The following is a 25,647-nucleotide window of genomic DNA, read 5'->3' on the forward strand; positions in this document are numbered from 1 at the left end:
TGGACACAAATACACGCAAAAAAACTCGATGAGATGATTAAACCAATGATTTTGTTATTTTCATTCATAGTAGGATAATTAAAATGTACTCCGTACTGTACTACATACGAGACTTACGAATATAATTGAAACTAATGAGTAATAGTTGTAAGGATATTTTACGTGCTTAAAACATTTTCATAATTTCATTTACAGTATCAAAATATTTGGGGAATTGATAAGAGTGAAAGGCAAGAACCCATTAATTTACTTGGTGGGAAATGAAGTTTTTAACTTGTATTTAATGCTCAGGGAATTGGAAAACGGGAATTGCAACAATTTTATAGTGAAGCGAAGCGTATAAAGAATTAATGGCAAAGAATTAAAGAGTGTTGTCATGCATTAGAGTTTTCCTTTTTTTTTTTTTTTTTTTTTATTTTAAGAAAACTGGAGTAATATATTTTTTTGGGCCCCCCACTGGCCATGGGCCCTAGGCCACGGCACTCCCCGCCTACCCTCAGGGCCGGGGCTGAGTACCGGAATTAAATTGCAAAAACAGATTGGGAGGTGACTTTAGTCCATTGCTATCATAAAGGAGATAGAGCAGTGGATTGGTAAGCAACTACGGGTTTTGTCTAATGTTTACTAAAGCTGAGCAAGATCATAGAAGATGACATTACAAGGGTGGCTTAGCCACATGTAGTTGTTACTTAATACGAAGTATCTTTTGTTTAGTTTGTTGGGCCTGTACCCCCTCAGTAGCAGCCAAAAAAAGAGGGGTTTCCTGCATGAATCTTTAGAAGAGGCAAAAATGTAATCAAGACAGTGAACGTAAACTCGCAAGAAATTAATCAGAAGTTCAATAATAGAGATCCCAGATCACATATTCATATCAAGACGTGTGTAAAGCCAATGTATACAAAACTAGAGTACATTGTGCAAAACTAACACTCTCAAGTTATTTGACTAACTAGCTCATATACTGTGAGCAATTGATCAAAACTTCAGCAAAAATGCAACTATTTCAGTGCACCTGCATGATGACCTAAGTAAATTAAGTAGATAAGTATATATACATTATCTTTTGTCGAAACTTTAGAATGTGTTTTCAACAACACCGAAATCTGACTGGTAGGATTCACATTGCGCTAATAAATCAGAAGATTCAGAGTCTCTTGTTGCAGCAAAGTTCATGCCATTATGAACATATTCAGGCGATAATGCAGGAACATATTCTTGTTCATTTTCATTCACCTTGTTAAACATCATGTATGCTACAGCTCTGTCGATTACATTGGTTTCTGATTCAGGTATCTCCATTGTTCTTGATCTGGAAGCCGCCATTTGTAAGAAATGAACTGTCAGAAAAATACTCAGAAAAGACATGATATCTACTTATTTAAATATTTTACTACTTAATAGGCATTTGGTATTTTAAATTTAAGTTTGGTTAGCCAACAAGATGACCTGGTCTTACACTCTTACATGTCCAAGTGGATTGGAAAATCGACTTGTGGTCTCAACAAAGGACCAATACCACAACTCTATGCGTTCTGTTGGCCTTTTGTGTGCACATACATAGCAGTGAGGGACTAAAGGTTCATTTATAAGATAAATTATACTCGACTTTCTTCCAAGCAAATCCTTGCCAACTTAGGCATCGAAGGGAGTTTTCCTCAACCTCACCCCCAAGGATAGCTGTACATTTTGCAGGTCATTACATTTAAAAACGATATTCAGCCTACCAATTTTCTCAAATGAGATATAACACATGAATGAAATATGATCCTACACGACCATTTCTTCCAATATTTTCTTCATATTTGTTATCATTTTAGCAAAAAACTATAAATTAGAGCATAAGTGAAGCAAAACCTTCTTAGCAATAACAATGACACCAAACTAACTTAAGACTCAATTCAATACTCCTTTTGTTACTAAATAATAGGCCACAATTGATTTTAGGGTCAATTGATTTAAGGGTCACTAAAACTATCCTTCAATATTCAAACTTGCAGGATTGTAAAAGTACCTTGAGCACTCATCACTAGTTTCAGGCATTGAAGGTTCATCTTCCATAGCATTATTTGATGTCTGCTGCTCTGAGTGTTCAGCAAGTCGGTACATGGAATCTCGAAGGCAAATTCGAGTCTCATCACTCAACTAGAAGAAAAAGTAGTCCACGTATTAGCAGCCACAGAACATAAATAAATACATGAATTAAAAAACAGAACACTAATGCTGTGATGGTGTTGGTTTTGTATGAGTTAACCCACCTGGTTTAGGACATTCTCAAGCCCCATCAGCACCGATTCTTCAATTGACGACAAATCATTAGCCTCTAATTTCCTTGTCTTCATTTGTTCCTCATGGTTAGACGGAACCCGGTCCCTAGTCTCCGGTACCTCAAAAAATAAATATGAATTAATACCAGCAAAACACCAAACCGAAACAAATGGTTCATAACCTGTAATATGAACTGATTCAAACTTTCTGTTTGCCTTAACTATTTTTTTTATTATAACTTTTCCTCCTCATGCCAAATCAACAGATTCCTTATTAAAAATTGATTAAGCCAATCTAACAGTAACCAGGAAAGGCAACATGGTAGGTTATCAACTTATCATCATGTACATGAAAAACATCTTAAAGCATTAGTTTAGACAGCATCTCACCTCTACTGATGGACAGCTACTGCGGCCTGAGTTGTTTCGAGAACTAAGTTTAGATGCCTGTGAATATTCATTATCTGAGCTTTGTGAACAAGAGAGGTTGGGATCAGTGAAGCACTTCAAATTTCCCTCTCCATCTGTATCACAAGACATACTCTGAAATTCCATCATTTTGTTCGTTGAACCGCTTTCAGATGGCATTCCAATGTAAAGAGATTGCAGTGGGAGGACATCATCTTCAAGCAAGGAGCTCCTATACAAATCAAAACATAAACAAAAGGGTGAGAAAATCAAGAGAATACAAAGCTAGTATGGTCAAAATCTAATGTAGATGAATAAAAATTGATTGCCTACTGCACTTGGACATCCCATACAAATTGAAACTTTCTTCCATAAAACAGCAAAGTTTTTCCAACTTCAATGGGATATCCAAATTTCCTTTCTTAGTTTTGAGTAGGTTAGATGAAGAACCCGAGTGGATCTAACCCCTCAAAGGTCGACTCAGTCTATACCTAGCCTTTGCAGGTCAAGCACTTGGGAGCTGGGGGGGAAGGGTAAGAGGAAACACCACCCTCAACTCTCCAAGAACCGTAGTTAGCAAGGCTCGAACCTGTCAATGCTGAAGGTTGAAATCCTGCCAACTACACCAAGCAAGCTTGGTCTCCATACTTAGCTCATAGGAAAATGTAAAGTATTGACAAATTTCTACTATTGCTACATGATTTCCTACATGCATTAAAGCAAGTATGTTAAAACTCCAGAAGCCTGTACAAGAATATGTCATCCGCTGAATCAGTCTCTGCGAGGTCATTGAAGTAGTAATCAGAACGAGCACAAGCAGCAGAAGCTCTACGAAGAAAATGAGGATCTTCGGATGATCTAAAATTGCTCGAGTCATGAGACTGAACTCCATTAATCTCTTTGTTGCCAGTTCTACCAAACAACGTTTGTTGCTGAGGTTTTGCATTCGCAAAGTTACCTGAATCAAAGGTGTTTGGCCATCCAGAGTTCCCTCCTATTCCACGAGTTTCCCATTGTGACCAACTATCAGGCGATGGAAGCCTGTCAAGGTACTCTTGATCTCTTTGAACAACGAGATCACCATCATTTGCATAATACCATTCTGTCATAGTTACCTGAAGAAAATTTAAAGCAACACAGAAATTGTTAAGTATATATTTTCAAGTAGCAATATATTAGCATCATAATAACTCTATAAATATCTTTGTTGTAATATGATTGGAATACTCCATAGATCATATTTGACTTGGAGATCAAACTTGTTAGATTGTCAATCTCTTAAATTTGTGTTACGACTTTATAGATTTGTAGTGCGATGAAAAAAACATACAGATGTTAGGAGAAAATACAACTACTATACACAAGGTATGATTCATTTAAGTACTAAAGTCGAGAAGATATTTAAGATATATTAGTTTTATACTCCCTCCGTTCTAAAATACATGCAATATCAGAAAGTGCCCATGTAATAAAAAGTGAAATAGAGAGAAACCTCTAGCCGAAAAATGCAAATGTTGCAAATACTATCAAACTTCCGTGAAAGAAAGTGTTGCAGGTAATTTAGAACGGGAAATGATTTATGTTAGAATCAAAGAACGTAATATCTCGATCTAGAATTAAAAGTAACACAATCACGTATATTATTTTAAGGTGCCCGAAAAAATTCCTTACTTCACCCAAGTACAATTAGATTGTTCTAAGTATTCCTAACATACTGCCCACTTATAAAGAGAGAAGAAAGTTATTAAATTGTTTAGAAAAAAGAGAGAAGCAGTGAGTCTGCAGTCTGCATCATTGCATATAGCCCAAGCTTCAAGCCATTTTTGGTAAAATACAATTAGAATATCATGTGCCGCTATTCTTTCAGCCCTCATACCTTATCTTCACCGTCACCGCCACCGCCACCGCCACCGATTCAACTGTCTAGGATTTCCTACTGCACACATTTTTTTTTCCTCCTCCCTAATTCATTCAAGCTTTTACTCTAAGTATATTAAAGTGAAGATGGATTTGGTCCCCTCTCCCTCTTCTATTATAAAAACCCAACACGTGAAATGTCGGGCAAAATTGAGGTGTTCTAGTACTCCATCCGTCTCATTTTATTTGCCCCTTCTAACTTAAAAGTTTTGAATTCGAAAACAGTGGTTGAACAACTTATAGTAGTAAACAGAGGAGTTTTTTTTTTTTTTTTTTTTTTTCCAGATTTAGCTCTGAATTAGCAGGAAGTTATTTTTTTTAACCAATCATAATCTGAGTTTAACATAGAGAGTATATTGTAAAAAATCAAAAAAAAAAAAAAAAAAAAAAAAAGGTTTTAAGCAGATTACTGCGCTGATAAAATTGAGCTGACTTCTCATTGACTCATTGGAGAAATTTATGATACAGAAACAATAATTACTAGTTCTTGCAATCTAAGACAGTCAGATAAATGCTTTAAAAATATATTTAAATGAGGAAAAACATTATCATGTCGAATTTTGTTAGATTTGTTTCAACGCGTATTTTATTAATGGTCTGGGTGTATGGCTGATTGACTGTATGTATGTATGTTTATATTGCTATTCAAAACAGAGGAACAAATCAATTTTTTTTCAACAGATTCAGAAATTAAAAACCCAGAAAATTAAATTTATCATGTTCATTCAAATTTGCCATTTGTAGAAATTAGACTTAACACTTGTCATTAAGTTAAGCTAAATACTGAAATTTGAGGTGAACAAGAAAATTGAATTAAACTTGGTGATTTGAACTTGACTGTGATTAGATTATGTTAAATTCATTGAATTAACCTTCAAAATCCAGATTCATCACAGAAATCAATTGATGGGTTAATATAATCTTTCTTCACTCTTCTCTAAACTAGAACATCAGCTGAAATAATTTCTTAAACCCATTTAACATATAATCTAACCAGAAAATTTTTAGAACATCAAATCATCCTATCAAAATCATTTTTTAACTGACAATTCACAACAATTAAAATTGAACACTCAATCCCAACAGAGGGCGGGGTCGACTACATGAACCAAAAATTTATCTCCTAAATCATCTTAACAAACAATTAGCAACAAATAACATTTAATTAAAATCAAATCAATGAAGAACATCAATCCCAAATGAACAGAGATTGACTACATGAACCAGAATTTAATCGAATTATTTTAACTCCTTCCATCCAAATCATCTTTACAAACAATCAACAACAAATAAACAATAAAACCAAATCAACAAACAAACAAAAAAAAAAAGTGAAAGAAATCTTACCTTTTAGTAGAGTAATCAAAGAAATTCACCCAAATGAAGAAGATTCAAGTAGAGATTGAAGAACCAAAAACTTAAATTTATTAATAAAATATGAAAAACCCAAGTTAGAATTTTTGAGATAAAATATTAAACCCTTTGAAATTTGTATAAGTAAGCAAAAAAAAACTAAAGAAAACGAGGGAAGATATAAGAAGGAAGAAGAAAAAGGGCAGAAAGAAGGCAAGTTGTATTTGTTGGTCAGAAAAAATTTGTGGGTGAGAGAAGCCAATAAAATGACAAGAAAAATACAATAAACAAACCAAATCATATTTGTGGTTGAGAAAGCTTCTCATCAAATATTGAAAATCTATTGGTACACGTGTCATAAATGGGTCCTACATAATCAAATTTGTGGTTCACCTTGGTTTGTGGGACCCAATCAACAAGTACTAGGTTGTTATTTGTATCTCTCCTTAATACAGTCATAAGGATTAAGGAATATGCTTGCTTTTAGTTTAATCCCAAAATGGTTAGTGTGTGTGTGAAAGAGGATTGGAAAGACTAAAAAAAAGTCAAAGATAAAAAAATGTGGGTTGAATTTATAATCAAAGTTTGATTTGTTTGAGGTATATGAAATTTAAAAATAGTTAGAAAATATTCAAAGGGTTAAAAAGTAAATATGATTTTTTATCAATATATGTTTACTGAGTAGCTCGTTGTAAGTTTTTAAATCGAAATATTGCAATTATGAAAATAAATATGAAGGAACTGTCAAATTATGTACTTCTCTTATCGTTTTCTAGTAATAGGTCAAATCTTTGAGAAAATTTGTTGTAAATGGAAAAAACTCTCGGTTTCATACATATTGTAGTGAATTAATGACTCCTTGATCCATATACTACCTAATCGTAATTCGTAGTATGATTGTAGTCTTGCATTAGTTGCATATTATGGTTGATTGTAGACATCACAAATAGCTCACTTTTCTTAAGCTTAGATATTTAGTACACAAATTAATAGTTATAGTCCTTTTGTTTTAAGGAGACATGCCCTTTGATTAAAAAATTGATCTTATAATTAATTAAATAAGCTATAAACAAAAATAATGGTACTTGACTTGAAAGTCAAAAGAGGAGCTCAAACTTAAAGGCAAGCATGGCCCAATTACTTAATTTAAATTACGAAATAAATAATCTAAAATTTTAAAAAAAAAATTAATTAAAAAAAAAAAAAGGCTCCTACAAACAGGCAACAGCTGGGACAACCAAATCAAATTTGTGGTGGACGTTGTGTGGATAGGGACCCACTAAGCGAGTACTTGAGGTTGATAATTGATGCTCTCAACAGTCATTCTAGATATACTTTGTTTTCTTTTTCTTTTTTTAAATTTCAAGCAATGCTATTCAAAGAAAAAGTAGATGCTGAACTTTTAAATAATAGACTATTGTCTAAGGATATTAGAGGATATTACGAGTACAAGTGTGACATGTACAAATAAAGTTCATTTTTATAATTAGATGACACGTGGATGTATATATATTTTAAATCCTTATAAAAAAAATGTAAGACGCCTGGGTAGGGTCATTCATCGGTCTAAGAACAGACTGGACCAGATCGAATCCGGATCAAACCGAAGACCGAAAATTAGAATTTTAAGAAGCGAAGACCGGACCGATTAAGCTAAGACCAAACTCGAACCGGATCGAAAGAGTCGGTCCAAAATCTGGACCGGACCGCTTTGGACCGATTTAAGAATTTTTTAATAATTTTATGGAAAACTCGAAAAAAGTAAAGAAAATCCACACTTTAACGCTTTTTTGGTATATTTAGTACAAAAAACTTATAAATTTAAAGTTTTCTAACCTTATAAAAGATAATCTTAACAATTATTTAAGGTCTCACACAATTTTTAATAAAAAAAACCGGTCCGGTCCAACACCGATTTTTATAGGGTTTTGGATCGGATCGAAAAATAAATTTCTAAAACTCGGTCCGGTCCATTTTTTTGGTCCGAACCGATTTATGAACACCCCTACGCGTGGGTGATTTCAGAGCATAATTAACCAAACTTATTCAGCTTGTAGTCATTAAAGATAGTGTAATTTTTGTAAAGCACCAATGGTATTATATAATGTATTTTAAAAACACAATAAATAAATAGATAAATAAATTATCTAAACTAAACTCTGGATTAAATAGTTGAAAAAAAAAACTTTTTTTAAAGGTGTTACACCACCATTTTGACAAACAACTGAATAAGACTTTGTTCTTTTGAACTTCTAGACAAGCAGATTGGATTTCATCATAGCAGAGTAGAGCAGGGTTTAGTGCCTTAGTAAAGCATATCATATTTTAAAGCAAGACTAAACAAAGCAGAGCAACTCAAAAGAACATGGCCTAACTTAGGTTTTAACCAACCTTCATTGCTGAAATCATTGCCCTTCATAATGGCCTCCTTCTAGCTAGGAATTATAATATTTATCATATTTTTATTGAAGGTGATAATATAACGGTTATTGATATTTTGCAAAATTACTATAATTGCCCTTGGAAGCTAACTCTACTAATGGAGCTAGGATACCAAAACTAATTTGAAATCTTTTTTAGCCGTCATCCCAAAATATCTATCATAAAGGAAATCGGACAGTAAATTATGCCACCTCGCTCTCTTTAATACTCTACCCCAACGCACTAAGATATTGACCATTTTATAGATAACAATTTCTCTTCTTTTTTTTTTACTTCTTGACATATTAGGGCACAATCTTACGAGAAGAAATTCATAATCTACATCTTGTGTCTTACCTTAAAAAAAAATTAAAAAATTTAATGTCTACTTATTAGTTTATTATTATGGGAATTTACAGAAGTTTAAGCGTAAATATATTACTCGCAATTCACTTGGTTTTGAGTTGGCCTGGGTTACTCATAATGACTAACAAAGGCTGTTACTCAAATGGTAATGTGGTAAATATTTGCCTTGAAAAAACGCGATTAATAATATTCTTATGCTAACGGTTTGTTGACGGAGTTTAGCACTGGGTTTACTAGTCGTCCAGGAGAGAAAAAGCAAAAGTTCACCGAGAAGCCCAACTAAGCAACCACGATCGCTGATTAATCGAAAGAAAGAGGAGAACCACGGCCGGCAAAAGCAACGATCTACGATTCTGCGTGAAAGGTTCACCAAGAAGCCCAACAAAGCAACGGAGTCGCCATCATGGTCAGCCGAAAACAACGTCGGAGACGAATCTTTAGCACAATTGGAGAATAGAATGAAAATGTTAACCCCAAATGGTAGGGGTGTTGTCTTCTTCCACTAAATTTCCCCATTAATGAACCTTGGTTGTGAGCTCTATTAAAAATCGCATCTTCTAAACACCATGAGCGAAGCCTTTGTTTACTAACCCCACCCAAAATTAACATGTACAAAAAAAAGAATTTCTCTATTTTGCCCTTACTAATCCCACCTGAAATTACCAGCTTGCCCTTTGAGTAACAATTCATGTTACTCAAATTGAGTAACTTGAATTTCCTCCTTGGTTTTCTATCACTTTGGAAGCAAAAACTTTGAAGGAAAAAAAAAAAAAGTGTTTTTGGTTACAAGGTGCATCTAGTAATCTGGAATCTAGTAAACTTTAACTAATTCGAACTCAAGCCGAGTCAATCCCTAATTGAGGGAAAACTCTCCTAATAGTGTTGTATTCCCAAGTCTCAAACCCAAAACTTTGGTTAAGTTGCAACACTTCCTTGCCATCTAATTCAAGCACTAGTAGATTATTGTCCTATTTGCCCAACTTTATACATAAATTTAACTTATTTGTGCAGCTTTATTCGTTTTTCATTTATTTCTTTGTAAAAACTAGATATTGCAAAAAAAAAAAAAAAAAAAAAAAAAAAAAACATTTTTAGTACAACACATGCATTACTCCCTTAGACCTCGAGTATTGCCTCGATTTCTCAACTATTAAAAAGGCGAAAGTTGAGATAAGGAACAAACACTACGGATCTAGAAACTATTCATAGTGTATTAAAGTGTACACTTCCTATGAATATTAAAAAGAGGGAAGTTAAGGCAGCTGATTAGAATAATAAGAACCATGACGGCACCTCTTCGAATAAACGTAGAAAGTGAGCAATGTCTTAAGAACACACGTCGTAGTGTCGCACATCAACACTGCAACACGCAGAATAAAATGAAACAGCAGCATAGTCAGTACTTTGTAGACACGAGTGTGTTAGCAATTGGCGCTTAGACAGTGGCTTCAGGAAACGTGGCAATCTGAATCTGAACCATCTGCCTTGGGAGATTAAAATAAGTGCTGCAGAAAAGTACTGAATGAATGAATGATAGCAGTTGCAGCATCAGACCCTGATATCATTCAGTACTTTTTCTGCAGCGCCACCTCCTGCCCTGCCTCGAGGGGCAGGGGAATGTGTCAGGACACGGATAACGAGCACTTTCTGAAAAAAAACTCATTATTAAGGCCACCGCATGTCTGGATGAAGTAAAAGAGGTCTTATAATAGAATCTGTACATATAGAGCAACATTTGTTGAGAGAGCTTTATTTGTTGAGAGAGCTTTATCCTACTCAAGACCCGGTTCAGGCCGGATCTGAATTAGTTGACAAACAGGTAAATGTAATTAAAAGTAAGGCGTTTTAATCATACAGAATATGAGATGATACAGTAAAAATTTGGAGGACAGAAGTATATCATATAATCAAACATAGTAAGAACAAAGTCTACTTATGATGGTAATTTTCTGCAAAGTCTACCCAGCTAAACAAGGATTAAACAACTATTAGGGCTTTTACATGGGGTAGGAGACTAAATTTTGTAAATCTATCAACATCCAGGCCGGTCAAAGGCATAGCGCTTCAGCTCCTCACCCATTTATGATTTCTGCAAATTACAGGAGTATTTAGTTTTTCAGAGCGAAGGGTGATAGGTAAATTTAAGAACAGCTCTGCATACTTGTATGTAATATTAATTCAACTTGCCTGCATGGGGAGATACAGCTTGAACTCTGGAGGAAGTTCTTCTTCTGAATAAAGGCGGTCCGAGAAATAAATCCGCCTCAGGCGACAGTTTGCATGGACTTGAACCCGCAGTGTCTCTACATAGTTGGTTCCATATGCTCGTTTGGTAAAATCAGCAAGATTTAACTGGATTTGATTCCATCCTTCATCCAACTTCAGAGGCATGGTGCATATGTAAGGCTTCACTCGAGTCAGTGACTGCATTATTACAAAAAAACAGTCAATGATTAGTACTACCTAGAGATCAAGGACAAAGGAAGTGAGACGTCAGTCGGAAGAAAACACAATAAATGTATTGCAAAAGCCAACAACGTGATCAGAGGTACGGAACAAGTTATAGCAACACTGTCTTCAGGTCACTAAAAAATTAATTTCAAATATTGAAAAGATGCAGTGGACAATTTTCTCTGAACTGCCGGCAAATAAAGTTTGATACACTCCCTTTAATAGACTCAATTTCTAATTTAGGTGTTGTGCTCACTTTTAGCTTATTTTTATTTGGCAGCTCCATATACCATCTTGTCCAATTACCCCATAATATTACTCCTTTCCACACTCTCTTACATTATTCACCCCGCCCGCCCGCCCACCCTTTTATTCCATCTCTCTTACCTTATTAACCGATTCTTACACCCACTCACATTTTCTAAACTTCTCTAAAACCAAGAGTATATGGTAACTGAAGCAAACTTTCAGAAACAGAGGAAGTAACAAAGTAAATAATTGCAAAAATATCGAATGCTCACAGTGTGCTCTATCAACGTCGTCAACCTTATCCTCACGCCCCTAAAAAGATTCCCAATGAGGTAATAATAGAGGGCTGGAATGCTGGAAGCCTTACTCCTAATTTAACAAAAAGGGTGGACCAACCAAGCATAGAGAACAATTCTATTTTATTTTTTATTTTATTACAGTACACCGTTTTTTTTTTTTTTTTCGAGGAAATAATTTGTCATACCAATAAAACTGTCATGTCTTGTTTTCAAAAGGCACACTTCTTTTAAATAACTTTTAGCCTTGACATGGTAAAGTGGGAAGAATTTTTACATTCTTACATAGAGATACATTGAAATCATTTGGTCTGGAGTTGCATGCATATCAGAAAATCAAATTGGCATCCTATTAGTATCATAAATTCATAATGAATCCATGTCTCTGATGGCTTCACAACAGGAAAAAGTTGCATCTTCCCCACATACAAATTGAAGTGTCAAACTATATCACTCATTAAGTAGAATCCAACAAGGAGCTATTATTTCCAGTAAGATGAACAATCATAAGAAAAACATAATTTGAACATAGTCAACAAATGAATACAAGACAATAAAATAATTTGATAGACTTACAGACTTGATAATTTGAAGCACGAAACCGACGCCTCACGTTCTTATCATCAAGGATTTGAATCTCGAAGGTGAAGTATTTCTTTAAATTCTTCACAATGATAACTAAGAATGGCAATTTTATACCAAGTGTTGCAGCTGGATCTGCAGGACATGTAATATATGTCGACTGTATGTTTGATCCCACGATCTCAAGGACATTTGACTGAATATCATCATCCTTCGGACGCTTGATATGGCCATTAGAAACTGCAATTAGTCACATTCAAAACCTGTGAGAAACTTTCTTCAGCCACCTTCAATGGTAGAAGGGTGTCATTATAGAGCAATAGGGCATCACTATCTCTATTGTGTAAAGTTGTTCAAATCTGTGCTTAGATTAACTACTCCTCCCATCCCAATTTACTTCCCTCATAGTCATATGCAGGGATTTTATGCATATACAAAGATAAAGAGAAATAATAGGTGTGTATGGGACCCAAGAAATGGGGGAAGTAAATTGGGTTACCCCAAATAAGAAAATGTGACTAGTAATTTGGGGGGGAGAGAATACATGTTCACTTGTTACTGGGAAGGAATGAAGTGATAAAAAACGAATCTTTACTCCCTCCATCCTCAATTTAATCATCACACGGACAGGGTTTATGTGATAACTGATAAGTTATAAAAGGCTGGCAGAAGAATTTTTTGATAAAATGTGAAAGGGTGTGGGACCCTAAATTGTGGTAGCGGAAAGAGAGAGGTAATAAAATATTAGTAGTTCATGCCATAAAAGGAAATATGACAATTAAATTGGAACTGATGTAAAAGGATAGTGTAAATATTAACAGAAGTACTATAAAAGCAGAAAAACTTTCAGAAACAACAAAATGCAATGCAGCATAGATATAAGATTGAGTACCATGTAGCTGCAAACAATGGACAGCCTTATTGATTTTACTCCAGATGAATTTTTCAATAATATACTCCATTTAAAAGTTTTCACCCTTTTTTTGAGACAGATAGCTCACCCATTCATGGTCTATAAAATTACATTGAAAATTCATGAAGCACATAAGAGCAGAAAGTAAACCATATAGAACGCTGATGCTTAATCGGATTTCAAGCAAAGGCCCAATCAAAGCAATAGAAACAGGGAACATAAAGCAGATTCCATTAACCAGAAAGCATGAATATACATATATTATTTCAGACGCATAATACCTACATTTTTTTACCATTTATTTTAAAGAACCATGATACACCTACATAGTGAAACAAAACTAAACAAACCATGTCATTAATGTTGAGGCTCGTAGCATATAAGCTATAAGACTTGGGTCATCAGAAACATTATTTTGGATAAGGAGTATAATTTTCACAGGAAACATTGAACATACAAAGAGGACAAAATAAGTATTTAACCTCTGACATGATTCAATACAGTAATTAACATCATCTAAGGACAGAATTATAAACCGCCGACGAAAATCTGAGATTGCAGCGAGGAAAGGAAGATAAATTAATCTATCCTGTAATAACTCAAGCCTAGGACAGCTAAGTGTATGCCCTTGATGTATTTATGTATGTTATGCATAGTGTATGAGCCTACGAGTCCTTAATAAGGTGCCAAGGTATAACATTTGCTCTATAAGCTCCTGATAACCATGCGTCATATAGCACACAAGAAAGAGTCTTGATTAATAGGGAAAAAGATGGTACCCTCATCTCAGCCCCTCTACCAAACATCTTCTGACACTTCACACCATCAAATAACAACATAAGGATGAACAGTAAAGAGGGGAAGATTAGTGAATTGTTTGCCTAACACAGCTAGTTGCGCCCATTAAAGAGCTCAAAGACAACCAATAAAACTGCATAAGAAGCAGAGCTCCAACATAGATAATGGCCTTTCGAGTAGCCACACTTGCCAGTCCCATAATATATACACTAATGAATAAGGCTAAGTAAGATAATCTATGTACATTGGCAAAAACTAAAGGAGCTATAATCACCATCAATGAAGATGAAACAACAATCTGAAGCAACTTTTTAGCTTTTACCTTTGGTTATATAATTTTAATACACAGTAAAAATATCGTTTCGATACAAACACAATCCTGTTTTCCATGGTATATCAAGAAGACAAGAATACCAACACCTTTGACATAAAAAGCCAGATACCACATTACAACATCGGTAAAACCTAATCGAGATTCAAGATTCGAGATTCTCAAATTGGGCAATTAGGTAACAGCAAAGTAGGCATCAATGCATCATCATACAAAAAAACTAAAGCTACATATTGGTTTCACTTAATAGTTATCATTTCCCAACAATTAAAAATAACACAAACATACTGCTTATAGCATAATCAAGAACAATATAAACATACCAAATCTCCCTCTTATACTTCTAAACTAAATCTCAATACTTTTAAAAATAAATTAAAGAAAAATAAAAAAATTTACCTTCTTTATCCCATATTTGTAAAGGCTTGCTCCTGAACAATATACAAATTAAATAATGTATAAGAAAACCCAAAAATATACTTGTATAAACTTATACACAAATAAAAGAAAAAAAAAAATTCAATTGAAAATAAAGAAAATATAGCATACCCAAGGCTGTATAAAATGGATAGAAATCCCGATTGGAATGTATTCTTAAACATTGCTGAGTCCCACCAAATTGAAGCTGAAATTACGACAAAAATACAATTCAAGACAATATTAAAATTAAATGCATATGAAAAAGGAAATAGTTTTTAGCTAATTAAATTAAAATTACTGGAACGATAATCAAACGATAGTGAGAAGTAAGAAACCCTAATTTGATCGTCGTACCTTATCGTAGCGGTTGGAGAACAGAGGAGAGAGAATAAGCAACCGGAGTGAGAAAACTCTCACAATGAAGGGGGATTCTGGGTTTATTTGGGTAGTTGTTAGAGACCAGTGCTCCCTCTTTTTTATTTGATTGCCCGGTTTAATCGATACATACATTTGCCGAAACATAACTTTTAAGTAATGATATCATTAGTTATCGACAAGTTTAATAAATTATAAAAAGTTGATATTTGAAAATAAATTATATATATATATATATTTTTGGTGTTCTACCTGGTTCACCCTTTGGGCTAATCCGGATTCGGTGATCAGTTCTGGGTGGTTAGGTTCCAATCCCCTCTCGATTGTTGTTGCGGGGGATCGAACACGACTCCTCCCTACCAAGTGTAGTCCCAATCACGTGGGAAAACGTTAGCAGGATTATATTAAATCAAGGTCCGCTAAGGTTATAATGCCTTGCGGAAAGTTGCTCATACAAACTAATTCAGCACAATTACGAGAGTCCCACCTAGCTACAAGATGGGCCACCGTATTACCTGCTCTACGTACATGAGACAAGCTAAACACATGAAAAGATTTACTAAGCCAAACAATATCATCATAAATCAAGCAAAGTGGGGAGCATCCATCCACGGGTTGTCGCACCTTGTTGACCACATTCACCGCATCACTTCGATCCATACCTTGTCAATACCCAAACGTAAAGCCAATTGGCAGCCATAACGAACCGCTGCTGCTTCAGCTACTTCAATGTTCAGGTTCACAGCAGTCCTCTTGACAGCAACCCACAGCATAGGGTCATTCCAGTCCCTCGCCACCACCCCCAAACCCCCCAGCAGTTCCATCACCTATGTGTGCATCAGCATTTATTTTTACAACACCCTTAGGAGGCCAAACCCACATGCTAACAGCAGCAGGACAACCTAAAGGTTTAAAGACTTTGGTTGCATACAACCTGTAATCATGCACCATTCTAATAAATCCAGCAGACACAAAATTAACATCAAGTGAGGCATTATCATGTACACGTTTGTTTCTGCAAAACCAAATGGCTCACGCAATAGTCAATACATTACTGAGCTTCCCTTTGTCGACCTTTTCAGACATCCAAAGTAACCATTATGTGAAAGGAACTTGACGAGGGGATTCTGCAATAATTGTGCCAAGGTCATTAACCACCCATACCTGCTGACTGTTGTATTTCTACACATTCAAAAAAGAGCATGAGCAATTGATTCCACCTCTAACCTGTAGAAGTTTATAGGTACTACGCAGCGGAAAAACATGAATCATATTCAATCAAGTACCAATCCCAAGAATCACATGCATAACACGCAAGACACATAATCATACCTTTGACGCGTGAATTCCACGAAGCTATTCGACAGGCAAATCAGGGAGAGAATAGAGCCCCAAGCGTTGCTCTTCTACTTAGTCCACGAGATTCGAACGAGCCGTCCACCAATACTAGATTGGTCGAGTGATTGAGGAAAACCGCGATCACCACCTTTACGGACAACCGACCACCGCACAAACCACCACCACCACGAGCCACCACCGTGCACCGAGGAGGAGGAGAAAACCGTGTGAGAGAGGACTATGAGAGGGGTTGGGATTCGTGTTTGCTAATTAAGGTTTGATCACACTGATCAGTTAATTGCATCTTCTAATTGCAAACCTAGGCACCTAGTCTATTTATAATTTCATTATAATTAGACTAGGGCACGAAGCCCAAAACTCCTTCTAATCCTCTACATGGCCGACCACCTAAAGTGATGAGGCCCATGACGGGCCTCGGCCTCTAATGCTCGATCTAACCCCTTTGTGTGACCTTATAGGATCCGTTCAATTGGGCTTTGGGCTATTTTACTAGTCCAAAGATCGTTAGTACCTCTCGCTATGGAAAAACGACGACCCAAAAGTACGAACTTAATTATCTCCATAATTTGATCCAATTATATATCTAGTAATTGCACACGACGAAGACATAACTCCTTCAATCTCCCACTTGTCTGAGATAAGGGTGCAATATTCAAATTCCTTAAGTCAATATATGTGTCGATTTGATAATATGATTGCATCACATGTCGAGATCATATTAATCTACAAATCGTTTCTTGAAATCTGAGTTAGAATTACAAAACCAAATGATTACTGTGTAATGCATTTGAACGCGGCCACGTATTTTCTGAATTCTCCCTCTTCAAGCGGCCATGACACATTTCCTAATTTAATAGGTAGACTCTATCCAGTCTTGTGGCAACATGCCTCCCACTCAACTTCTGAAATGACCGGGAAACACCCTTTATAATCTCCAGTTACGGCTAGACGTTTGAGTGTACCATTGTCACAACATCCATTGAATGAAATCAGTGTTCCACTCATGTCAAAGGAATCCACTAATATATACGGAAGCTCTATACTTGAACTTCAAAGTAGGTCAATAGTTCGATCATGCATCATTCATGCATATCCAAGTGATTGACCGAGCATCACTATGCCCCTATAGCCCATGAAACTGCGCTATCTAATCAATCTTACATGCTAGTTCATTTATTGAAATAATTTATGTCCACTTTAATGATCTCGAACTAGGAACTTTAATAATATATGAATTTTGTTCACCTGTGGGGTTTCAATTCACCAGGTCATTAACCTGATGAGCCCATCAATTCATAATTATTTTGGACATTTTATTTAATTTCCAAAAACCATAATTAAATAAGAGAAATAATAATTTCTATTTTAAACATAATTCTGCAAATTGATGCATTTCTCATGTAATATGTTTTCTCAAAACATATACAACTTAAATTACATAACTTGCTTCAATCCTAAGACTTTAATATGACTCTCATATCTTAGTCCATGAAAGGGGTTTAGTGATTTCTCACTCATAATAAAACTTTGCAGAACATGACCTTCCGCTGGTCAATTATCTCATAATTGAGGTGATATCTCATATCCTTTTGTTTGGATTTGTGATGTGACTCTGGCTCCTTTGTTCTTGGGCAAAGGTGACCTGTTAGTCATATGACATTTTAATCCGAACTTCCTCTGTAACTATCTAACTATAGTTTAATACACATATTCTGACATTGATTATGCAACAATGCTCTCCTTTGAACTCTTCAAGCTCACTGTCCTTTTCCATCCAGACACAAATATGCATTTAGATCACCATCTAGAATCATCTTGCCTGTTTGGTAAACTTGCATTCGTGTAACCTTTTGACAATTTGCTTAAACTACCATTTAACATAATAGCTAGAAAATTCCTTTTAGTGCTTCTTAAGTACTCAAGGATCTGTTCTTGGTAATTCTCCATATGCTTATTCTGATTTTGCTTGAAACCTGCTACACATGCACAAGTCATATGCAACATCTTGCTTTGTACATTTCATGGCACGTATAATGAGCCTTTTGCAGAAGCATAAGGTACATTATCCATACAATTCAACTCTATTAGCTTTTGAAGCACTTAGTTTTACTGAGTGTAATACCATGAGACATGGGAAGACTGAAGGAGTTATGTCTTCGTCGTGTGCAATTACTAGATATATAATTGGATCAAATTATGGAGATAATTAAGTCCGGACATTTGGGTCGTCGTTTTGCCATAGCTAGAGGTACTTACGATCTTTGGACTAGTAAAATAGGCCAAAGCCCAATTGGACGGATCCTATAAGGTCACACAAAGGGGCTAGATCGAGCATTAGAGGACGAGGCCCATCATGGGCCTCATCACTCTAGGTGGCCGGCCATATAGGGGCCTTGAGAGGCTATTGGGCTTCGTGCCCTAGTCTAATTATGATGAGATTATAAATAGACTAGGTGCCTAGGTTTGCAAAGAATGGAATTAACTGATCATTTAGATCAAACCCTAATTAGCAAACACGAAACCAAACCCCTCTCACACTCCCTCTCTCACGGCTCTCTCCTCCTCCTAGGCGCGGTGGTGTCTCGTGGTGGTGGTGGTTCGTGCGGTGGTCGGTTGTCCGAAAAGGTGGTGATCGCGGTTTTCCTCAATCACTCGACCAATCTAGTATTGGTGGACGGCTCGTTCGAATCTCGTGGACTAAGTAGAGGAGCAACACTTGGGGCTCTATTCTCTCCCTGATTTGCCTGTCGAATAGCTTCGTGGAATTCACGCTTCAAAGGTATGATTATGTGTCTTGTGTGTTATGCATGCGATCCTTGGATTAGGTACTCTATTGAATATGATTCATATATATTATTTCCGCTGCGTAGTACCTATAAATTCCTACAGTGGTATCAGTTAGCCTCTTGCATCAACGCGCTAGATCATAATAATACGATTATTTGATGTCCACGATAATTTTATAATCAATTAAGAGGGAGAAATTAATTTAATTATGGTTCGATTATTATTTTAATGTGATTAAACTTTTGGAATCAGTTAAATGCGATTTAATTATGCTCAAATAGCCATAAAGAGATCGAATTATGCCCTAGTATTTCGAAAATTTCGAAAACCCTAACCCTAAATTTCGAAAATTCCAAGCCCTAAAATATGATTTTTGTGCTTGATTTTGGCTTTATTCGTTTTGTTTTATGTTTCATAATTTTAATTGAATTGATTTATGCATAAAAATGTTTTATGTATGATCATAGATTTAATTTTAAATGTTAAAACTAAATTGGGATTAATTTTATGTTGAACCCAAATTTTAAAATTGAATATGATTTAATTTTAAATCTTATGGACTAATTTAATTTAATTAGGATAAATGTTATTTTAATTAAATTAAAAACACAAAAAAAAAAAAAAAAAAATTATTTTGGCCGGCAACCGCGGCTGGGTGGCGCAGCCACGGCGGCTGCCGACCAGGTGGCGTCCAAGAGGGAGGGGAAGGGAGGGCGGCGGTCTAGGGTGGCTGTGGGCAGCAGCGTGCAACCGTTGCACGGCTGCTGCCACGGCTGCAGCTCGGTGCTGCTGCTGCCTTGAGCGGCAGTGGCTGCTGCAAGGCAGCCAGCCACCGTGGCTAGCCTCGGCTGGCCACGCACGGTGGCCTGCAGCCCAGCAGAAGCAGCTCCACGCTGCTGCCCTTGCGGCAGTGGCCGCTGTCATGGCAGCCAGCCACCGTGGCTAGCTTCGGCTAGCCAACCACGGTGGCCGGCGTTGGTGGTTGCGTTTTTTCAAAAAAAAAAAAAAATTTATTTCAGATAATTACGAATTATTTTGGGATAAAATTGGTTTTATTTTGGATAAGTTCAAATATTTTCAAAATATGATCTTTTAGTTTAAAAGATAAAGTTGGTTTTATTTGGATAAAATCTTTTTGTTTTAGGATAAAATCAAATATTCAAAAGTTGTTATGTTTGATATTATCCATATTTAGTTTGTTATTTTGATAATTATCCTAAATTAAAGTGGTTAATTAAGGATAAGATTGATGAGGATATTCTGAGCATATTCCAAAAGGATAATAATTGATTTAAATAATGTGATTATCCCATAATTAGATTATTAGGATGTAATTGATTTTAAAATTATTTGATTGGCTAGTAATTAGGATAGAATCTCCTAAATTAGTTAGGATAATCATGGAAGATTAAATATGATTTTATCTTTCTAGATTAAAATATGATTTGATTCTATCTCATGACTAAATTAAATATATGATATTTTATGAACCGTCATGAATAGTATGTGATATTATCTAATTATGATTAAAAATATAAGATATTTTAGGAAATGCGTTGTCTTTATTATGATCATTCGATGTTATAGTTTAGACAAGCATGTTGAGTGATTTATTATATGGCACTTTTCTAATATATGATATTATGTTGCTATATATAGACTAGTATGGCCCATAGATTCTTAAATACGATCTGCGTATCGTGATGTATTTTTGTAATCTAAATACGGTCTGCGTACCGTTGAGTATTTTCATAACTTTCATTTAATATAAATAGAATAGTTATTTAAATGTGGTTAGCCCAAAAGAAGTCCATGAAGTGAAGGCCCAAAGGAGCAAGGTGGATGAAGGTCCATGATGATTTAAGTGGGAGCTTTTTCATTTCCAGTTTTCTTAGGACTAAGGGGCCATACTACGTCACATTTATTTTATTGCATTAGTAGATTATGCATGTTTAGGTTTATTTATGTTGTTTGATGATGCGCTAGGGTTCACTAAATAATCACAACATAATAAATCTAGATCCCAGTAATATTGAGGCAGCTTTTCCAATTAAAAACCCGATGAAACCTTTGACATTTGTGATGGGTCATGCCAAAGCTGGGCATCATAATTTTCATTGGGGAGTGGGGGTAGGACAAATTCTACACTTTTAATTGGTTATACTCAACAAGGTTACCTAAAGATAAAGTTTAGAACCTTGAAGCTAAGGGTAATAATTAAACATGTGATGGTTAATTATTCAACCAAGAGTTACAAGAGTTGTAATCAGTAAAGAGTTTACTCACCTTGAAAATGTAATGGTTGATGGCAGGGCCAAAGTCCGGTTAATCATTGCATGAATAAAGGGTCTTGGAATCACTTAAAATTCAATTGGGGTCATTTAATTATTGAATAAAGTGTCTTAAAGTTACCAAATGAATATGTTTTGTGGTACTTTAATTTATTAAACATAATTATTAAACTTTGCCTTATTTTGACAAAGATGGGTAGCCGTAATAACAATGACAGCAACGTTTACAATTTGCGACCATTCCTTGAAAAGGATAGGTTGACAGGGGAAAACTTTTCCAACTGGGAAAGAATGCTAAGGCTTGTTCTGAAATCTGAAGGTAAGGAGGATGTCATTGATACCTCATTACCAGGACCTCTGCCAGAAAATCCAACTGCGGCAGATATAAAGAAGCACAAGGAAGCTCATGATAGAGCTATGCCTATCACTTGCTTAATGATTGCTACCATGGAACCTAGTCTTCAAAAGCGTTTTGAGGACCTGGATGCCTATTCAATCATGGAAGAGCTCAAAGTTTTGTTTAAGAAACAAGCTAGAGTTGAAAGGTATGAGCTTCATCGTGAGATTATGGATTGTAGAATGGAAAAGGGTACCACAGTTCATGATCATGTTTTCAAAATGATCGGCCTAATTCAAAGTATGGAGAAACTGGGGTACCCAATTAGTGATGATTTGGCAACAGACATCATTCTCCATTCACTTCCAGAAAGTTTCAACCAGTTTATCATGAACTTTAACATGACTGCGAGTGCAAAGACTATGAGTCAATTGCATGCAATGCTGGTTAGTGCTGAGAAACAGATCCCTAAGGAACCTAAGAAGGAAGTTCTTATGATCCAAAAGGGAAAGGAGTTCAAGAAGAAGGGGCAAAAGGCTAATGCCAAGAGCAAGGGCAAGCAAGTTGCTAAGGCTCCTGCAAAGCCTAAGGCGAATCCAAAACCCAAAGTTGCAAGTGAGAGTGAATGCTTTTACTGCAAGAAGAAGGGGCATTGGAAACGCAATTGCCAGAAATACCTTGATTTCCTCAAGAAGAAGAATGGAGCATCAACCTCAGGTATTATGTTATAAACATTTTGACTTTCACTAAGGTATGTGATACCAAGTTGCAGTGCTTAACATTATGATGTTGCGCAGGAACTGCAAGCAAGTGAAGCTAGCATGGAGATGGAGCTTGAAGGTGCACTAGAAATATTTGAGTGGCCAGAGATAGCTTCATAGTTTTAATTTCTGATTAGTTTATCATGACATTTAGAACTATTTCCAATTTTGATGAGACAATATTTCGGTTTTCTTGTTTTGAATACTGATTTGGTTTTACTTGGCTTGGACAAATGTTGATCCATGACCAAGGTAATAAATTGTTTTCGTTTTTGCTAGATATGAGTTAATTTTATAACATTGATATAAGTAGATCACAAAAGTAAATTTAGATGATTCAAAGCAAACATACTTATAACAAAGTGAAGTTAGGTCACATAAACCATTTGCACATCCAAAGTAATGGGTAGACTCTTACTCTTATATGATTATGAATCACTTGAGAATTAGAAGTCATGCTTGATAAAATGACCAAGTTACCTTTTAGTTGAAAGGGTAAAAGAGCTAAAATGACCTTTTGGAACACAAACATATGATGTGAGTGTACCATAAATTCAAAATTAGCAAGAGATTTAACTATTTCATTGCTTTTATTAACGATTTAAGTGAATATGTCGATGATTACTTAATGAAATAAAAGTTGGAATCATTGAAATGTTCAAAATTCCAAAATGAAATGTAAAATCAAGTTTGAGATAAACAATTTAGCACCACAATATGATTGTTGTAATAAATAATTAACTCAAACTAGATGATCGTCTAAAGGAATTGTTGAATTAATTCACGATCCAGGAACATTACAATTAATATGTATAAAGTAGGAATCAAACTTTGCTTGCCATAGTTCGATCCAAGATTTAATGATTTACAAATATCGTTTTGAGGATATGCATTAGAACAACAACAATTGCAAATATACTAAACAGAAACTTAACCAAAGCAGTAGAAAGGATGGAAATGTTCCAAAGTAATCTTTTCTAAACAGGATTGAGGGAGTATGAAATCTATGTAAAATGTTTACAAAGATGACACAATAAACCATAAATCAGAGGTATTATTCCTACAATCGCGTAGAAACAAAATGTTTGTTGCTCGCGATAGTGTCTTTATAGAAAGAAATGTCTTCCTACAAAGCCAAGTGGGAGTAAAGTTAGATCTCGATGAGAATCGAGACGAGCAACAAAGGGATGTAGATAACGCTACATTAGAGACGAATGTGCATGAAATCAGCTAATTTGATAAAACGTGTGTCGAAGCAAGCTAATTCAACTAGCGAGACTTCTATCGTCCTACTAGAATAAAGGCTTCAAAGAGTTGAAGAGAATAATTCTATTGTCGCTCACACCTATCGTAGGTTACTTAGGATTAAAACAAACAGTTTGTTGGAATTTTAGTAAAAGGTGGATTCTAAAAATTTTCCTATTGGAATGGTTGGAATCCATACCTACAAGCAAGCTTTGGACAAGTGCCGACTCAGGAAATGGCTTAAAGCCAAGAAATCCAGAATGGACTCCATGTCTGTAAAGATGTGCTAGTCCATGATAGTCTTACAAATAGGGTCAAACCTATTAGTCATGTAAGCCTATTCGGATTATTTCTAGTTATGGAAATCAAAATCATCTTCATGAAATGTTCTTGATGGATGGGATGTATATGATACAACTTAAGTTTTGAATTCCAGAAATTCCTAGAAAGTTTTGCAAACTTCAGAAATTCATTTATGGATTGAAGTAAGCATTAAGGAGTTGGAATATTCATTAGGAAATCAAACAGTTTGATTACCTTGGAAGAATGAAAAGGAATCTTGTGGAGACAAGAAGTTTAGTGGGAGCAATTGGTCTTCTTAGTCTAGTATGTAGTTGACATACATTTCATATGAAATGATGTATCAATACTTGAATAAGTCAAGCAATGGTTAGAAAGATTGTTTCTATATGGGAGACCTAGGAGATGTTGAGTACATATTGGGAATCAAAATCCACAAAGTGAATCTTGAAGGATGACTGGACCTAATCAAGAGACTTATGTTGATAAGATTCTTGACAAGTTCAAGATGCAAGATTCTAAGAGAGGATCTCCTCCCATGTCTCATGGTTTTACACTCAGTAAAACTCAGTGCCTTAAAAGCTAGTTGAGTTGAGTTGTAAAGGTAATGTACCTAATGCTTTTGCAAAAGGGACCATTACATGTACCATGAAATGTACAATGAAAATTGTTACATACGACTTGTGCATGTGTAGCAAGTTTCAAGCAAATACAGAATAAGCATACGGAAAGTTACCAAGAACAAATCCTTGAGTACTTGAGAAGCGCTAAAGGAATTTTTCTAGTTTATGGTGTTAAAGGTAAACAAGTTTGTCAAAAAGTTTTACGAATGCAAGTTTTTTTTTTTCCAAACAGGCAAGATGATTCTAGATTTCGATCTAGATGTATGTTTTGTTAGTATGGAGAAGTACAGTGAGCTTGAAGAGTTCAAAGCAGAGCACTGTTGCATGCTCAATGTTAGAATATGTGTATTAAACTATAGTCAGATAGTTTTAGAGGAAGTTTGGATTGAAATGTAATATGACTAAAGGGTTACCTTTGCCCAAGAACAAAGGAGCCAGGGTCACATCACAAATCCAAACAAATGGATACAAGATATCGCCTCAGTTATGAGATCATTGACCGGCGGAAGGTCACGTTCTGCAAAGTTTTATTATGAGTGAAAAATCACTAAACCCCTTCCATAGACAAAGGTATGAAAGTCATATCAAAGTCTTGGATTGAAGCAAATTATGTAAATTTAAGTTGTGTATGTTTGTGGAAACATACTACATAAGAAAATACATCAATTTGCAGAATTATGTTTAAAATAGAAATTATTATTTCTCTTATTTAATTATGGTTTTGAAATTAAATAAAATGTCCAAAATAATTATGGATTGATGGGCTCATCAGGTTATCTATTTTAGAGACCTGGTGTATG

At 35.3% G+C, this 25,647-nt stretch overlaps 2 protein-coding genes across 4 annotated transcripts; both read right to left on the reverse strand.

Annotated features, from left to right (window-relative positions):
- Window positions 1-811: 811 nt before the first annotated feature.
- On the reverse strand, window positions 812-6,153 carry LOC145641644 (protein LNK4-like). Of its 3 annotated transcripts, XM_081692506.1 has the most exons (7): window positions 5,937-6,136; window positions 3,631-3,787; window positions 3,423-3,450; window positions 2,655-2,904; window positions 2,256-2,384; window positions 2,012-2,142; window positions 812-1,309 (listed from the first exon to the last, which is right to left on the reverse strand). In XM_081692506.1, exons 2-7 carry the CDS (start codon window positions 3,779-3,781, stop codon window positions 1,075-1,077), a joined length of 924 nt encoding a protein of 307 aa, XP_081548632.1. In that variant the 5' UTR covers window positions 3,782-3,787; window positions 5,937-6,136; the 3' UTR covers window positions 812-1,074. The 3 variants fall into 3 exon arrangements, with proteins under 3 accessions (XP_081548632.1, XP_081548631.1, XP_081548633.1); XM_081692505.1 differs by having other exon boundaries at window positions 3,423-3,787; window positions 5,937-6,138; XM_081692507.1 differs by having other exon boundaries at window positions 1,139-1,337; window positions 3,423-3,787; window positions 5,937-6,153.
- A 4,384-nt stretch (window positions 6,154-10,537) lies between these two features.
- LOC145555718 (uncharacterized) lies at window positions 10,538-15,265 on the reverse strand. The gene is made up of 6 exons (XM_081617443.1): window positions 15,124-15,265; window positions 14,899-14,974; window positions 14,749-14,780; window positions 12,306-12,547; window positions 10,917-11,153; window positions 10,538-10,818 (listed from the first exon to the last, which is right to left on the reverse strand). Exons 2-6 carry the CDS (start codon window positions 14,949-14,951, stop codon window positions 10,810-10,812), a joined length of 573 nt encoding a protein of 190 aa, XP_081473569.1. The 5' UTR covers window positions 14,952-14,974; window positions 15,124-15,265; the 3' UTR covers window positions 10,538-10,809.
- Window positions 15,266-25,647: the final 10,382 nt, after the last annotated feature.

Source organism: Chenopodium album, chromosome 8 (genome assembly GCF_948465745.1).
Source record: "Chenopodium album chromosome 8, dcCheAlbu1.1, whole genome shotgun sequence".
NCBI lineage: Eukaryota > Viridiplantae > Streptophyta > Magnoliopsida > Caryophyllales > Amaranthaceae > Chenopodium > Chenopodium album.

Bases quoted from the DNA above. Each gene is read 5' to 3' on its own strand.
- LOC145555718 (XM_081617443.1), bottom strand. From the start codon at position 14,951: ATGTTTAAGAATACATTCCAATCGGGATTTCTATCCATTTTATACAGC. The intron at 14,781-14,898 runs GTATGCTATATT...TATATTGTTCAG, and splicing joins TCCATTTTATACAGCCTTGG to GAGCAAGCCTTTACAAATAT. The intron at 11,154-12,305 runs GTCTGTAAGTCT...GTAATAATGCAG, and splicing joins TTCGTGCTTCAAATTATCAA to TCACTGACTCGAGTGAAGCC.
- LOC145641644 (XM_081692505.1), bottom strand. From the start codon at position 3,781: ATGACAGAATGGTATTATGCAAATGATGGTGATCTCGTTGTTCAAAGA. The intron at 2,905-3,422 runs GTACAGGCTTCT...TGATTTGTATAG, and splicing joins TCAGCGGATGACATATTCTT to GAGCTCCTTGCTTGAAGATG. The intron at 2,385-2,654 runs GTGAGATGCTGT...TTATTTTTTGAG, and splicing joins GTAGCTGTCCATCAGTAGAG to GTACCGGAGACTAGGGACCG.